The sequence below is a fragment of the Amblyomma maculatum genome, unplaced genomic scaffold (genome assembly GCF_055883805.1).
Source record: "Amblyomma maculatum isolate TAMU_Amacu unplaced genomic scaffold, ASM5588380v1 scaffold_64, whole genome shotgun sequence".
Taxonomy (NCBI): Eukaryota; Metazoa; Arthropoda; class Arachnida; order Ixodida; family Ixodidae; genus Amblyomma; species Amblyomma maculatum.
The window spans coordinates 162,885-180,211 of record NW_028146789.1 but is presented as its reverse complement, the minus strand read 5'-3'; the positions used below and the strand labels follow the sequence as shown (position 1 = coordinate 180,211).

General features: G+C 43.1%; 2 protein-coding genes across 4 annotated transcripts in view; one reads left to right on the top strand and one right to left on the bottom strand.

The window, feature by feature from the left end:
- kel (kelch protein) overlaps positions 1–5,763 on the top strand; it is a 34,126-nt gene extending 28,363 nt beyond the window's left edge. Inside the window, exons 9-10 of the mRNA XM_084586830.1 lie at positions 2,434–2,703; positions 3,746–5,763. Of these exons, the coding sequence (XP_084442956.1) occupies positions 2,434–2,703; positions 3,746–3,918 (443 nt within the window). The 3' untranslated portion in view covers positions 3,919–5,763. The remainder of the gene's footprint in view (positions 1–2,433; positions 2,704–3,745) is intronic.
- A 6,943-nt stretch (positions 5,764–12,706) lies between these two features.
- Positions 12,707–17,327, bottom strand: part of LOC146170704 (uncharacterized) — a 28,645-nt gene continuing 24,024 nt past the window's right edge. For 2 of the 3 annotated variants that reach the window (XM_084586833.1, XM_084586835.1), the window contains exon 7: positions 12,707–16,118. The gene's annotated coding sequence lies outside the window, so the exon portion shown is untranslated. The remainder of the gene's footprint in view (positions 16,119–17,327) is intronic. The other variant, XM_084586834.1, reaches the window with a different exon arrangement.

Here is a 17,327-nt window from a genome sequence, read left to right as displayed (position 1 = left end):
TACATACGTAACGGTCTTGAGCACTCTGCTTCCATCTAAAGCACCCGACAGGACTTTGTCAGTACCTGCAAGAAAAATATTGCACAGCACCAGTGCCATACACGAACCAGTACATATTTCATTCTTTTGAACGCCTGATTCTCCTGATTTTGAAAACTCAGTTCTCAAACAAGAAGTCGTGGAGCACAGATAAACTTCTAATAGAGCCATGACGTCTACAGAAATCCCGGCAGCATTCTGGAAAGCAACCAGGCCATTCATTTCGATACAATTCAAGACGGCTGCCAACGTCTCCTGCTGAGGAATGAAGTAGAAGAGGTCAACAATACATATTGAAAAGATGTATCCTAGTGACTTGTTGTCACTCAAGAATTCGATGATTTCGAGGCTCACTAAAGCTCCTGCAGCATAGTACTTGTCACCAGGGGCTCCTGAAGAGAATTTCGGATGTACTTTATTTGTATGCTTTTGCAAAAACCTACACAACTTGACCTGCACAGTCCGCATATCCATACAGAATGCCCTTGAGGAACACTAGCCAACTTTAAACATTTGCACACTATGACTAATCTTGCCAGTCATGCCACAGCACTGAAAGAAAGACTGACTATGCGGCCTGTTGAAGGATATGAACAATTCTGAGAGAAAATTGTTACATATATATATATTTTTTTCTAAATTCAAAGAGATATACTATGCAGTTTTTATTGCAAGAAATTTAGTTTTGGCATGAACTGCCAGCTACATTTAGCAGAAGCTCTTCACTGCTACTCTTAGTAGAGAGAGTGTAACACCCTTCCATGGAATCACATCTTGTAGACTGTCCTTCCCTACAAGTAACATCCTATCCTAAGTAGCGGGCACTATTCAACCAGTGAAAAAAAAAAACAACAGTGCTCCTTCATTGTTATAATAACTTTTGCTATAGCAACAGAGCACACTATCATCATCACCCACCGACTACCAGCTGAAATCAAGCCAGACCTGCCAGGTTGCTAAGCACACAAAGAAAATGCCATTAACTCCCCTCCGACCTTGAGCTTGAATAGTACTTTTGGAGCTTTTGTGCCAGCCATCAAAATGCCCCACGCCTCCGCACCAAGGACCAAAGTAGTCTCGTTTTGATAACATGTGAACAGCGTCCCACTTGAAAGGGGTGGAGTTCCTCCATGTGTGAACAATCCCCCCTCTGCCCCGGGCTGCCACCACTAAATGTTTTGCAGATGCCCCCTTCATTGTCGCCCGTTGTGACACATCTTCACAGTGAGAAGAGCAAGGTAATTTTCAGGGCCAGTCATCGCATTACTTTCAGGGCACTCAAAAATACTTGAACTTGCTTGATAAGCACGGTTTGCTGGTGTCATCACTATTATAGCAAAACTTCAATATTGTTCTGTGAGCCTGCATGAATTTTGATTTACACACTCACTTTTTCATAGTATTACACCGCCTTCAGAAATTAAAACTTTGCCACAAGATACTGCAAGAGCCTTGTTATAGGATCAAGGTTCACTCTGGGTCCTGTAAGGTGTTATGAATATAAATACTAATTAGTATTTATTTGCACCAAAGAATTCAGACCATTAGCCTACAAAGTGTATACTTAATTATTGACACTTGGGCCTTTTTATGTTTTTACATTGCCTTGTTATTGATATTCTTGTCATTATAAAAGATCTATAGTTGAGTTTACAATGCAATGTGGTTGCCAGCTAGCGTACCTGCATTACACATGGCCGGTCATGCTGAGAGCCGTGACATGCCTAGTGCTCATATAGGAGGCTGTGTACTACAGAAAGCGAAGTATGGGTTTTGTTAATTCACGTTTTTACATGGTTGCTAGAATGATTGTGTATCCATAGAAAGACTCGAAAGGTATCCTCACGACAAATAATTTTATTCACTACGTGTGGCTGACTATAGTGGGTCTGTTTGCATTCGGAGTGGGGCCACGAAAAGTTGAATGAATTTGTCATGGAAGAGATAAGTCGTGCCATTTTTGCTTTTATTTAGGATGTCTTTAAAGCTGCTGGACCAAGAATCCCGATTAAGAAAAGTGCACAAATTGTGGTTAGCCAGGAAACTATGCAGAATTAAAACAGCGTGTAATGAAGCGCTGGTATATGCAGCGTAATTAAGTGCAGCCCAGTGCATATCTTTTGGACATTGCTGTTTGCAGTAGCAAGACTGGTGGCATAGAGAAGCATGGAAGAGTTCGCCATGTTCAAATAAAGGGGAAAAATTAATTGGTTAATCAAGTACCTAGGTGCACCAATTCAATCTGTATACCAGGGTTAGTGGCATTGCTTAATTCCTAATGTGCAAGTATGGCTGCTGCTATTTAGCACCATGGCCTTAACATCACATTTGTATGATTTCAGAACTGTCTGTATTTGTGCAAGATCATGATGGGTGCTTTGTTTTTCGGTACAGGCCTTCTGTACGCTGTTGGCGGGTACGATGGTGCATCACGGCAGTGCCTGAGCTCAGTGGAGCGCTATGACCCCAAGGAAGAAGAGTGGTCCCTCGTAGCGGACATGTCTGCGAGGCGCAGCGGTGCCGGTGTTGGAGTCCTGGACGGAGTGTTGTATGCTGTCGGTGGTCATGATGGGCCCCTGGTTCGCAAGAGTGTCGAGTGCTATCACCCCGAGTCAAACTCATGGTCACATGTGCCAGACATGACCCTGGCTAGGCGCAACGCAGGTCAGTGCAGCTTTGTTATGGGTGAAACTTGTTTTCTGCTAGTTTTCCAAGGGGTAAGCACTGTGATTGTGTGTGTTCACTTAGGTTTGAATGGAAGAGAATGAAAACGTGGTGAAACTACATGGCTCTTCTTTTTCTTTTTTAGTGTTCAGGCGGCTTTCTTTGCACGTGTGTTTGTCAAACTAATGTTTCGTTGCTTCTCTGTAAATTCAACCACGTGCAACAGGATTATGTGGTTATGGCTGCGTGTAAAACACGCGAAGCACAGCTGCATACATGCCTGTTCAGTATACTGTTTTCATATGCTATGACTGTCCGACGTCCTCTCTTTAGGGAATTATGCCAACTACTGCACTGTTGCTATGGTGTTTTATGGTTTTGTACAGTGGAATTTTGTTCATGCCATCATAAGCTGTGTGGTAAATTCAATGCCTGCCAAAGTTGCCACAGATAGCTTTATATTTTGCTTACCTTCATTGTTGCAGTCAGAATACTGGTTCCAATGTCTAGCCTAGAAATCCACTGCCTCCCACTTTGATGTCTTTACCAGATAAATTTTGTGTGCTTATTCTTGTTGCCTGAGTTCGATTATGCCTATTCAAGAAGCCATATACTAGAAACAACTTATTTTTCATGAGCTTAGTGTTTCACCATTTCACTTGAACTCACAATATTCGAATGTTTTGCGAGTATGTACTCAATTTCGTGAAACAAAGCTGATTGGCTCCTTAGGGCTGCTTTTGCCCAAGTTATTCATAGGACCAATTTTTCATGTGGTCTGTGTGATTCATGAAAAACGTGAAAATTAGATCATCATAAATTAAGTTGTTTACCTTATTTGAGAAGCAGGCTTATAAAAAGATTGTGTATGCCAGGCTATTTTCTTTACACGACAGTCCAGAATGCATGGATTGCTGAATGTACTGCTTTATAGGTATTGGGCTAATGTAATTAGTAGAGTGTGAAAGTTCTCATCAAAGGAACAGTGTTTCCACAAGGAACAAACATGTTGCTTTGTTTTTTCTATATCCTGTTCTACTAGGTGTGGTGGCTATGGATGGCCTGCTGTATGTCGTCGGTGGCGATGATGGGTCATCCAACCTTGCATCTGTGGAAGTTTACAGCCCCAAGACCAAAACATGGAATATCCTGAGCACTTTCATGACCATTGGCCGCAGCTATGCAGGTGTGACAATAATTGACAGACCACTTTAAAGGCTGCTCAGCAGGCCTTTCAGTATGTGGCAAAAATGCTTTTCTGTGACGAGACCTCTGCTTCCACTTGGCTCACAGCAAGTGGCATTGGACCAAGCATCTCTAACAGAGCCATTCAGTGTGGTATGACTTACCTTTCCATCTCAGCAGCACAGAAATTAAACACAATGTGAGAATATGATCCAAATTTTTGTTAACTGCAAAACAGCTAAGTACCGGCTGCAGTGGTGGTAGTCTTTGAAGACAGGCACACGCAACGATTAGCTAGTAAGATGTTGCATTTTGAAAGTACATTCCAGTCAGTGACTGTTGAAGCCTGATGTCTGTAGATCCCTGTGTAATGGGTTACACCTTGCGACATGCTGCTAGAATTGAGCCTACATGCGGAAGTCCAAGCCTCTTAGGCACAGGACATGATCACATCAAAGTAATATAAGTATGCCAGTTTTGCATAGCTTTGGATTGTGCAGTGAAAAATAGTCACATTGGCATTTTTAAGTGCCCTGCATGAACCAGCACAGACAGCATATGTGAGTACTGTGTATTCATGGCTGTTTTCTACGGCCGTGGGTGCCTGTACTGTAAAATCTCGTTAATTCAGCCTTCAAGGAGCAGAAAAAAATGGCAGTAAAGACCGGAAAAGTTGTCTAACATATGAGATGACAGCTAAGCGATGACAATTTTTCGCAGTTTGCTGTTTCGCGCACACTGTTGGGAGTGCCGAAAAATTGGCCCAGAAATTGTGTCTCCGCGGCCATTTCCGCAGCGTGACGCTGTAAGTGGTGCCTCACCACATATGGCCCTGCTGCATTTTGAGGATGCTTCACCGTACGGCCTTTTGACTGGGCAGCGAAGCATCCTCAAAGCACAGCGGTTCAGTGTAATCAGAAGAACGGAGGAAGCACATGGGTGCAAGGTTGAGAGAAATATGAGTGGGCGTTAGAATTGCATGATGCCATCATAAAGTGAAACTAAAAGGCCGGTGACACGCACAGCAGTGTTGGCTGTCCGATTCACATGCCCCATTGGCAGCAGCTGAATGGCGTGAATTTGGGAGAAGCAAAACAAATTATTCTGTTGAGCTATATATATATATTTCGCCAATGAGGAACTTCCGATCGTCGTCGCGCCTGCAAAAGCGCGCACGTCAGGCATGCGCAGACACCACTGTTCCATGCAGTTCAGATTCGGGGAAGCGTATGCAGACGGTTGCTGGCTTCGCGGGTTGTGCCTCAACGTGAACCACCATCCGATTAATGAGGGTGATTGACAGAGGTCAAATTAACGAGATTTTAGTGCAGTTGTGCAAATTTCGTGAAAGCAGAATTTTTAAGTTACTATGCGAAATGAAGGCAACTCTAGGGTACATAGTGCACTTTTTTTTTTTTCCTTTACTGTTGAAAAAAAATGATCAGTGTGTGTCTGTACACGCTTCTAGTGTTCATTGTGCAGACCTAAATAACGTAAAATGTGGATAATAAAGAGCACGGGCAGTGTTTAACCATCGTGCAGACCTAAAAAACGTAAAATGTGGATAATAAAGAGCATGGGCAGTGTTTAACCATCTTGCAGGTGGCTTGCTTTTACAGTCATCAGTGGGAATTTCCTGGAACATGTTGAACATGACCCAGAGATAGACGTATGTTCACGATATTTGTCTATGTGAATTGCATACTGGCCCAACCAGATACATTGGGGCAGTAGCTCATTTATACACAAGCGTGATGCTATCTCCGAGGTTTGCCGGCAAATTTGTATATGTCAGCCCTGTGCTTTCATGTGTATAGCAAGTCTGTGTATATATGTGTACGTATGGTTTGATATAAAGATGGTTGCTGGTTGAAAGTTTGTGCAGTCTCTTTTTTGTTTGCATCCAAAGGTAAAATGATGTGAATGTGGCAGCATGCTGGAGCCTACTGCTTTTGCTGAAGAAAACTGTAAACCCCAATGTGAAGTCATCAAACAAGAGTAGATTACCTCTCAAGGCCATCATGTTATCCAGATTTCATCTAATAACAATGCACTGCAGAAGAAAAATACTGTAGCCATCAAACCCCTATGGCAAATCACGAATTTATGCACTAACTTTCCTGAATTTAGTATGAGCATATAGATTGCCTAGGAAATGAATTATGAATGCAATGGATATTACTTACTCCGTTGCCAAAAATGTGCATTATCATGAAATGCTTTACAGGACTTGTGTAGCATATTCTTGCAGTAGTATCCATATATGCCTCCAGGATGGCATTTGTCCAGGTTGGATGCTTTCACGCGCATTGCATAAAACTTTTCTGAGGCTGTCAGCGGAGTACTTTTCTGCTTTGCCCCATATCCATGCAGCATTTATCTGCAAATTTTAAAAATTTGTTCACTAGCTTATAATTAACTAAAAGAAAAAACTATTTTAAGAACCATTCCACAGCCATGGGATCACCCAGCTCCTTAAGTAGGCTGCAGCATTACAAGCACACATGGATTTTGCTTAAAGGGATAGAGGGCAACTCTATTGAAGTCTTGTACTTGATGGGAATCAGTGCCATTACTTTCTGGTTACAATACTTGTGTGGCAGCTTGACAAGGAAACCAGAGTTCTAAGCATTTCCCTCAATTAAATTAAGATATGCAATTTCGAAGTTGAAGCAGACTTATGATCAATGCTTTCAAGTGAGTCCAAGCCCCTCAGATCCATGGCCAAGTTTGTTTTGACACACTGCAGCTTGCTGGCAAACACAGCCATTGGCGTTACCAGTGGGTCATTTCTGTACTTTTTAGCTTATAAAAGCTCTCTTTTCTGTGGAACTATACTTCTTCAGAACACAGTGATCTGTCAACTTCAATTTGTCTTCAATGTCTGTTAATATGTAATTGACAGTGAAAACTAAGTGTCAATTTCCAAACAGCTTTTCAGAAATGCTGCAGAATATTTTTACCTAGACTTTCAATCAGTGGATGCATTCATTTTTATGTGTCGATGCTGGAAACCACAAGTGAATGCGATATGACTGCATTCAGCTAAGTGTTGAATTAAAAAGCAATAGTTTCAGCTGCCAGGCAATAACTGTAGTACTCTAGTATAGCTTCAGTATAAGCTCCGAGTTTCCAGACCCAAACCTGTTGTCTTTGTTCAATAGTAACGTTTAGTGAAAACACTAGTGCTACCTACTATATCAGAGGACAATACAGCAATAATCAAAAGCTGAAGGCACTTGTTCAGCAATGCAGGTCCTCCTGGTAAATAAAGATAAGTGAACAAAGAGGAGGTATTGCTTTTCATCAAAGGGCACACCACACACTGGAGTGCGAACTCCAATAAAGCAGATTTTGATAGGAAAGCTTCGGACTGATGTAGTAACGTGGTTGTGTACACAGATAGGCAAGGTTTCAGTGCAATATGTTAATAACTGGTTCACAGGAAAGGCGCAGTATCTGTCACACTTGTTTCTGTGGACACCAGAACCACGAAGAGGCAACCAGAGTCTCCCCTAGCGTTATTTTACTCGATTCTTAACCAGAACCACACCATAAGGGAAGGGAGAAAGGTGGGAGTGAAAGTAGAAAGACCGAAAGAGGAGCCACAGTGGAGAGCTATACAGTAATTTCGACCACCTGAGGATCGTTAACGTGCACTGCCATCACACAGCACACGGACGCCTTTGTTTCGCCTCCATTGAAACGCAGCCACCAGTGGTCGGGATCGAATCTGGGTATTCCGATGCAGTAGTTGGGCATCTCATAACCACTGCACCACCATGTTGCATTAGCTTGTTTTGTGCACTTTTCAATGCCAGAATACACTATAAATGCTGGTTTCTTTGGATTACAGTGCTTGGTCATAGTTCTAATGCTAGCTTCAAAAACAATTAGGAAAGCGATAAAACAGAAAACCTGGCTCAGACTATAAGTATGCCACCATGGATGCTGCTGGAAAACTGCTTGTGCACGCTTTGATTGCTAAACTACTGTATTTACTTGTGTAATGAACAGACTTTCTTTGAGAAAAATCGACTTCAATTTGGGGGAAGGGTTCATTACGCTGAAAATGTTTTTCTTACTGTTTTTATTGCAAGAGTCCTCCATCTTTCTACCCTATCTTTCTACATCAACGAAAGCACATGGTTTACGTTGCGCTAGAATAACACCGATACCTGTGCCGTTTACATGAGTGTGTATCTCAGTAGGAGCATCAGGGTCGAAATGCCGCAATATGGGCGCCGAGGTAAGCAATCTGTGCAGTGTACTAAACGCTTTGTCACAGGCAGAACACCAGCCGGAGAGGTCGTTGCTTCCACGAAGGAGGTTGTCAGTGGCGCGATGATGGAAGCAAAATTGAGGATAAAGCGTCGGACGTAGGAGCAGAGGCTTATGAAATTTCAGAGTTCCTTCATCATGGATGATTTTGAGAACGCAGTGACAGCACAAAATTTAGCTGGGTTGGGGAGCACACCGTCCTTGGAAACGACATAGCCCAAAATTGTCAACTGGCGTGTGGCAAAGTGACATTTTTTAAAATTTAGTTGGAGGCCTGCTGCAGTAATGCATTCCAAAACATGTTTCAATCGAGCGAGATGCGTCGGGGAATCCGGCGAGGAAACGTTGTCCAAATAGCATAAGCAGGTCTTCCACATGAGGCCGCACAATATGATGTCCATCATGTGCTCGAACGTGGCAGGCACATTACACAGTCCGACCGGCATGACGTTGAATTTATACAGTCTGTCTAATGTCACGAAAGCTGTTTTGGCACGGTCTGGATCAGCCAGCGGGACTTGCCAGTACCGGAACGGAGGTCCAAAGATAAGAAAAATTCGGCTCCTTGCAAATAGTCAAGGGCGTCGTCAATTCGAGGCAAGGGATAGACGTCCTTTCGGGTGATTTTGTTCAAGCGGCGATAGTCAACGCAAAAGCGGATGGAGCCGTCTTTTTTGGTGATGAGAACGGCGGGGGAGGCCCAAGGACTGTGCGATGGTTGAATGATGCCACGCTTAAGCATGTCTGCCACTTGCTCATCGATGATTTGATGTTCCGTCGTGGAAACGCAGTAAGGTCATTGGCACAGGGGCTAATGGGTACCAGTGTCGATACAACCGAGGTGCAACCTAAACTATGATGCAACAAATCAAAGGAGGCACGGAACTGGTCAAGCAGGGCAAGAAGCTGGATCCGCTGAGTCGGCGTGAGCTTATTGTCAATAGAGCTGGTGAAGGTGTCTACTGGAGATGAATCAGTAATCGCAGCGACCGTTACATGGCAAGGGTTATCATTGCAGTTGTCACATTCCAGCATCGAGGCAAAAGGCTGGACGTGTCCCAGACACTCGCCACGAAGAAAAGAGAACGGGCAATTGAATGGATTGATGACGGCCACAGTGCTGCAGCCATCTTCAACAGTAAGCATGGCAGACGGCAGGGGTAGCCAGTGGCGATGCGTGAAGATGACAGACCCGTCGGAAAGAGAATCGAATAAAACAGACAGAAGAATGGCAGAACATGGTGGGATTGAAACGTCGTCAGCCACAGTGGGTTTGGCGCAAGCAGTAGAGGTGTCGGTCGGCGTGGCATCACAGGGGGAACAGCGCTACTTCAGCACGAGTGCAGTCGATAACGGCCTGATGTTGGGATAGAAAGTCCCAGCCCAAGATGATGTCATGAGAGCATGATGAAAGGAATGATGTAGAGAGCACTCGGAATACGAACTCTCGCTGTACAGATGACCGCAGGGTAGATAAGCTGAGAACTGACGGCACGAAGCGAAAAAGCATATAGCGGCGTCGTCATTTTGCGCATCTGGCGGCAGAATTTTTCCCTTTACACGGATACAGCAGCACTGGTGTCAACAAGGACAAAAACTTCGATGCCCTCCACGGAACTATTTATCAAATTCGGCGGCGAAAAACGAGGGCTTAGATCTACCGTCGAAAATGCACTTCTTGCCTCCGGAATTGCAATCACTAGTTTTCCTGCGGCGGGGTTGAATGACGGTGCATGGGAAACACCAAGCGGCGACGCGAAGATGGATGGTATTCGGAGTCGAGGGGCTCGGAAGTCGGTGTTCTGGTAAAACGCCGAGAAGGGTCGTAAGCGTATGCTCGCTGGTTGGCTTCCTCAAAAGAGGTCATGACGCGGCGGCGGCAGTGACGCATCACGTGTCCAACGATGCCACAGACGTAGCAAATAGGCAAGTTGTCTGGTGTTTGCCATGGTTGGAAATGTTGAGGGTGCGGCCGAATAGCAGAGCGGGAATGACTCTAGGGGAAGATCGAAAAGAAGCAAACACTGGCGGCGGCTGTCGAGCTATTTCAGCGTATGTAAGCGGTGCTGCAACAGGATGCACTGCAAAAGGAGGTGATGAAACGGGAGGCACTGCAATAGGAGGTGGATGACCAACTGATTGCATGGCCTCGAACACTTGCTCCCGGGTCAGGTGTTGAAGTGTCGGTGCCAGATTTGATGGCGGGTTCAGAACAAAGGGAAGCAGCTACAGCTGCCGGGAGACCTCCTTGCAGACAAACTTGAATCTGGAGCATGAGAGAACTGTCGACTTCTCTCGTTACGTCGATGTTATTAAGAGTCGTGGCCTGTGTTGAGAGCAATTGAGTGAAGACTCGCCCTCAGCGCAGTTCGTCATAACACTGGCACAGGTTGATGATCTTGTCAACAGAGGTGAGGCTTTGGCTGCATGTGAAAGGCATCTTCCTCAATGCCCTTAAGCACATGCTTGATGCACTCAGTCTCTGTCATTGATGTACTGACGCGTTTGCATAGGTCGAGGACGCCTTCGATATAACTGGTAAAGCTTTCACCGACCTGCTGGGAGCGAGAGCAAAGACGCTGCTCGGAGTGAAGTTTGCGCATGGCCGGATGCCCAAAGATGTCAATAAACGCGGTCTTGAAAGCGGACCAGGTGGCGGAGCCCGATTCATCGTTTTTAAACCAAAGGTTCGCAACATCTGTCAAGTAGAAAACTACATTTGTCAGCTTCATGCTGTCGTCCCACCGGTTGTGAGCACTCACCTGGTCGTAGGAGGACAGCCAGCCCCCAACATCACGGTCATTCGTACCACTAATTTTAAAATGGCAGGATCTGACGAAGCGCACCGGGGCAGGTTACGGGTGGCGGTAAAGAGACGGTTGGTTGGGTGGCGTCAGATGACATCGCGGTAACGAGGGTACGACTGTGTAACTCCAGGATCAGTCTCCGCACACTCCACCAAGATTATAACGAGCTTTAATGTAGGGCGAGCTCGCTTGCTAGGGTTAGGTCAAGGTAGGCGCTTGTAGGTCCTCGCTCAAACAGCTGGTGCTTGCGTCTTGTGCCGGCGCCAGGTCGTCTTCTTTACATTACAGTGAACCACGATCATGACGCTGGCTTTAAACATTGGCCCCCTCAAAAGGCGTTTGCTGCTATCACGTGTTGCGTTCCAATGGTTTTTTGGCAGTGGACGGCGCCCGCCCCAATTGCAGCTTGACAAAAGAAAGCGTAATGAACAGTAGGCTTGTGCAACCGAACTGGCCATACAAGGTAATGGGGGCACGCCTGTGAAGGGCGCTGGCACTCTGCCAAGTTAGCCCCCTTCCCCTCCACCCCATCCTCACCTCTAGAGCTAATGCGGCAATGTCGCTGGGCAGCACCTTGGCATGCTGTCAAGAAATGCACTCTGGCCTGCCACAGTGGCGACTAACGCTTTTTTTTTTTTTTTTCAAATACTCAGCGGCCAAAGTTGGGGGTGGTTCATTATGCGAGTAAAGGAGTAAATAGGTAACAAATTTAAATGATAAGGTTAACATTTCTGCGTAAGGACTAACAACTGTGAATCCAATATCCAAATCCAATTCAGCAATATCCAATACAAGGTATTGGATATTGCTCAAAATAAAAGCCCAAAATGGGAAAATTGTCAATTTACATGGGAACGAAATGGCATCCAGCTGCAAAATTTGGCGTAAAAGAATGACTCCAGAGAAGTTGCCATGGAAGTTTCTGTATAGAGCAATACTTGAGGTAAAAAAAAAGCTGGAGTTCCACTTCAAAAGCACCATTGGCAAAGTACCTCTGTCACACAAACACATTTGATCTTCACTGAACTCGACCTACATTGAGGTTTTCAAGGGGACCTGAATCATCTGTTGCTACATAGGTGTTCTGAATGAACCAATGAGAGGTTTCCTTCATGTGCGTTAAGTAGTGCCAAGCATGGTGTCGACATTACAAAAACTTAATAGAAACAAGCATAATAACCTAACAATGTTCTATCATTCATTTAAACACATCTACATTAATATTTGAGGTTTAAGTGCATTCATTCTTTTTCATTTTTAGAGCCCAGTGATCATGAGAGCGACGCCTGTTCTCGAATGTGCTTGAAAACTCATGAAGCTTGAGAAAGCGGTTTTAAGCCGAGCAGGCTCAGGCTCAATTGCACTGTAAAGTTGCTGGTGACAACCTCAATCTGCATCGAGTTCAATGCAAATCAAGTTTAGTGAGTTCAAAAGTGTGTGTGACAAAGGCATAAAATGCCTTGTTGGAAGCAGTTGTAAGAGTAATTAATGCTTGAGCAATACAAGGTACATTTCAAAATACATAAAATAACAAAATCCTCCAGGCCACACACAAATACTGTGGCTTCAGTCCTTGCTGATGTGGTGGGTGTGGAGTACACTGCCCATAAGCACACCATCTTGCTGACCTGGCACAAACATGTCTATTATGCAGTACGACAGAATTTTTCCCTTTAGAGATTTTTTGTGAAGAGGCTGTTTTAATGAAAGTAATGACAAACAACAGTGCGTAAAACCAATAAAAAATATTTTTATTTGTTTTTCTTCGTCTTTTATATTTACATGGCTATATACAAGGAATTATTCACATAAGGTGATGAAAAAGCTCTTACGCAACACTCCGAGAAGTTTTATGCATCAATAGTGCCAGTAAACTGGTTTTGTGTGCATGTGTGGAAAGATAGGTTTCTTTATTCATTTTTTTTTTTTTTGCCTTTACATTAGGCGCTGCAGAGTGTGGTAAGAGTATGTGCTTTCCCCCAATGCTGGCGGACGCAATGCTCATCTATGCAGCTTGTTGAAGGCTTGCTGTAGTTGAACAGCAGTAGCTGTCTTGCACTGTTCCTGACTTCCGTGGCAATATGAACCTGCCCTGGTGAGAATGGCGACACATGTACGAGGAGGAAACACACGCATGACCAAACAGGGTAGAAAAAATAAGACCTTGCAGCATACAGCAATAAGAAAACAGTCAAAAGATGCTTATCACTTGACAAGGAAAAAAGTGCAGCACAACAGTGCCAGCACAGCAGCCAGAGGCAGGCGTGTACACAGTGAATAAAAATGTGCAGGATGAGCATGGGACTGACTAGAGAACAGTGTCATAGCCTTTTATGACAGCACAACATGGAAAAAGACAATCGCACACATCCTGTGCACAGAATAGAAACTATATATATATTTATATATGTAATATATATATAAAAAAATAGAACGCCCCAGGAACCACACCCCCAAAAAATGAATATGAAAAAAAAAAAAGGCACATGCCTAATATGCAAAACAAGCAGCAGCACAGCCAAAGTAAAAAATTCCAAGCTTACGCTACATGACAGAAAAATTGTACAGAACACATGCAGCTAACATACCATATTTCCATGTATGCATAAAACAAAGTGTTATTTCACACATAGTTCAGATAGGCCTAAGCAAGGAGGTTATCCACAGAAATGAGTAGCATGCTTTTGCTCCATGCCTATGCCTATGAACAAGCACGTAATGCTGACGTCAGTTAAGCTGCTAAGCATGCTCAAGTATGCTTCAAATAATATATACACTAACAGATTTTACTTCTGATAGCAGATTTGTAAAGCTCTTAAATTTAAATGCGTTGCTTATTATTCACCTTGTAGCCTTCCATCCCACGCATGGGTTCAAGCAAAGAAATTAGAACTGCATGAACGAAGCACGAAATCAATGCTACAAAGGCAGTTAATACCTCTGTGCCATCAATGGAACCTGATACGCTTATTAACAAAGCAAGTATTACCATTAAAGAAGCTCTTTTGGCTTTTCATCTATCAGTGGGCTCCAGCAAAGGAATATGGGCAAATTTCTCGCAGAACTTCATAAACACAGCATACAATTAATGCTACTAAAATAGTTGGTACCTCAGTGCCATTGCTGACATCCGCTACACATACGAATAATAAAATAAAGTTTATCATTAAGACCACATCTGCAAGATCCCCATGTCTGCTAGCTGATCTTTCTTTGCTATAACAAAGCAAGCAACAGTAATGTGTGGCTTGAGCTAAACAGGCTATCTCAATACACACACTGCTGCTGCTTGCTTCTTTATAGGCAGTTTATCATAAACTGTTCCAATGAAGGCTTGCTAGCAAAGATGTGAGTGTTATATGTGTTTGAAAAGTTGACTGATGTGTTAACACTACAATGGCGCAAACAACCTAATCAAAATACAAAACCAGTGATAAAAACAACCCAAAATGCAAAGCAATGCAAGTGCACAAGCAAGATGCCAAAAACAAGGGGAAAAAAAAAAAATAAAATAACCTTCACAGTGCAATTGCGCAAATCACATCATTATTGAGTCCCCAAGAAAGGAAATCAGTATTTGACAATTACAGTGAAAGTTTGTTAATTCAAACCTCAATAATTCGAATTACACTACTTGGTCCGGCCAAGCTCCACAGAGGTCCGTGTACAAAAAAGCCTGTTAATTAAAAAACCCGCCGCGGCTGGGCGGCTTGGCGCAGAGCACGTGGCCAAAAAGAAAAAAAAAAAAATTGTCAGCTTTTTCGAGGCCATTCGATAATTCGGACTTTCTTCCCGGACTCGTGAATTTAAAATTCACGAGCTTTTACTGTACTGTATTTTCCACGCATCATTAACAAAAAAAAAAAAAAAAAAAAAAAAAAAAAAAACATAACCTTACTGAGAGTTCAAGCTAACAAGGACCACCAAACATTTAACAACTGAGGCTAAAATGTTAAAGATATAAAGAGGAAAGGTGGAAGCAAAGACCTCAAGGACACGAGCTTGTAAACAGCAGGTGAACGAGTTCATAAACCAGAAAAAAAAAAAAGCAACAAAAGAACAATGCAATATCAACAAAGTCAAAAAGTGACAATGGGTGCAATAAGTGTATAAGGTTAAGCGGTGCAAAAGGGCGACTGCTATATGTAAAGATTTCCCTCCTTTATCATGACGCCGAAAAATAGCAAGCAAAAATAGTTAAAATATTTCGCAATTAGGGTATATACTACATAGTAGAAAGAAGCCTGTGAACAAAAACATGCATTCAATCAGGCCATTGTTAACAATATAGTCAATGCATTAGGCAAGTAATAACTCAGGACTGTTACATGCATATACAATAATTAGGAAGCAGCTTTTACAAGTTCAAGCAAAGCAAAAAGGGCCATTTCATTAAAATGAAGAGCTAACTTTACACAAAACTATATGTATATTACAAAACAAAGCAGTGCTAATGTAGTCCACTCCACAGAAAAAAGCCTGTAGAGTTACTACAGCGTCATGCCATCGTTAGTTTAAAACGGTTGCAAATTAACAAGTATAGTACAACTACCTGTTATACACATTTTTGCTCCAACTTCAATAAAAAGTACACAACTGCTTTGAAAGCAACGAGTACAAGCGCATCGGAATGCCTAGCATAAAGCTACGAAACAAAATATTTGTCTGTGCTATGAACAATTGTAGTATTGTAAGTAGCATTGCCATCGTGACAACAGACGCGAAGCAATTTAATGAGCACCGACATAAAAGCATTTCCTCAAATATGGAGAACAGCCAGCATGTTTCAGCAAGTTTTGACCTTAACAAATTCAGCTTGTAAAGACATGCAAATCAAGAAAAAATAAAGTCTAGCGCTGCTTTGCTGGGTGTCTCATACTCAATCCACAATTCATTGGTACACTTATACAATAGACACAAGATGAAATCACTTTCACAAGAGACCAAACACTAAGGGCTTCATATAGTGCAAAAAAAAAAAAAGAAAAAAAAAATCAAGAGTCCAAGCAGGTAGCCACAGTGTATGTTCGTCAGAGTCAGTTTCAGTTCAGGATTTGTTTCACATCACACAACAGTGCAAGGTGAGTCATTGCGGAGTTGAGTCACACCTCTTAAGTACTTTATTCGGCGACACACAACCTGCTGTGAGAAAAAGATGTCATCAAGAATGCTGTTTTCCAATATGCACTTCCTTTTTCCCTGGTGAAGAAGCAGTGAACACACCAGCCACACATAACACACAAAATAAAAGGTGAACACATACTCACAAAAGGCATACTGTAGACTGGCATGCCAAGCTTGTGTAAAAAATCACATAAAAGAAAAGATGGTGCACTTTGTAAAGAAGTGGCCAGCACGGTAAATAACTCTGTAGCATTACTCTATTTAGAAGAATAAGATATATTTGTTCCAAGTAAGTGAACTGTCTAGATGAGTATTTCCAACAGTTCGCGACAACAACTAGAGCAAACAAAATGCACATAAAACACGCCATGACCAAGACCCCTAATTTTCTGCAATAGACCCAGTGCTGTCAGGTACCCTGTGTTTTCCGGTTGGTACAAGACATGTCCTGGCTTCACGTTCGGCTCTTGTGGAGTGAAATGCTTGGGAAAAGGGTCGTGCAAGCCAGTGATTGTTTCGGCTGTCAGATTATTTTAATCCACCCCATGCAAAGCCCACCTGTGATAACTTTATCCAAGAAGAGGGCTTTATTGGGCCTGTCGATTCATGTTGAAAGGAAAAAAGAAACAGCGCTAACAGACTGGACGAGTGGCATGTGCCTGACTCGCCTTCCCACTCGTCCTGTCTGTCAGCACTGTTCTTCGTTCCTTTTGATAACTTTGCCGTTGCGGCATGCCTTGCATACTCTAAATACATCCTCGTTAAAGTCAAACATGGCTACTGCAATTTGTCATTAGGTAGTGGTTGGCATTCTTTTCACTTAAACCACTTGAACCAGCGACTGAGTTACTTCTCTGATGATGCTACAGTACACAATCCCGCAACTGCTATTGTGACCGTGTCTGCAAAATTTTGGCACCTACCTGCTGCTCACTTTCGTACCTGGACAGCCTGGTACACCACAAGAGAAAGTCCCCAGAAAGAGTGCCGAGCGTTATTCAAAACTGCGAGCATTTTTTTGCTGTTACTATTAATATTCCTTTCGACTTGCAGTATCCCGATTCCTTTCACACAAAAGTGCAAATACGTTGCCTACAGAGTCACCACACTTTTGCCCCAGAACTCTTGCTCAAGCAGACTGGGGAGCAAGCATGCCAAGGCATCAGCAGCAAGATTTGTTTTAACATATTCCAGCCTTTATAAGAGTTCACAGACAATTACATTAAT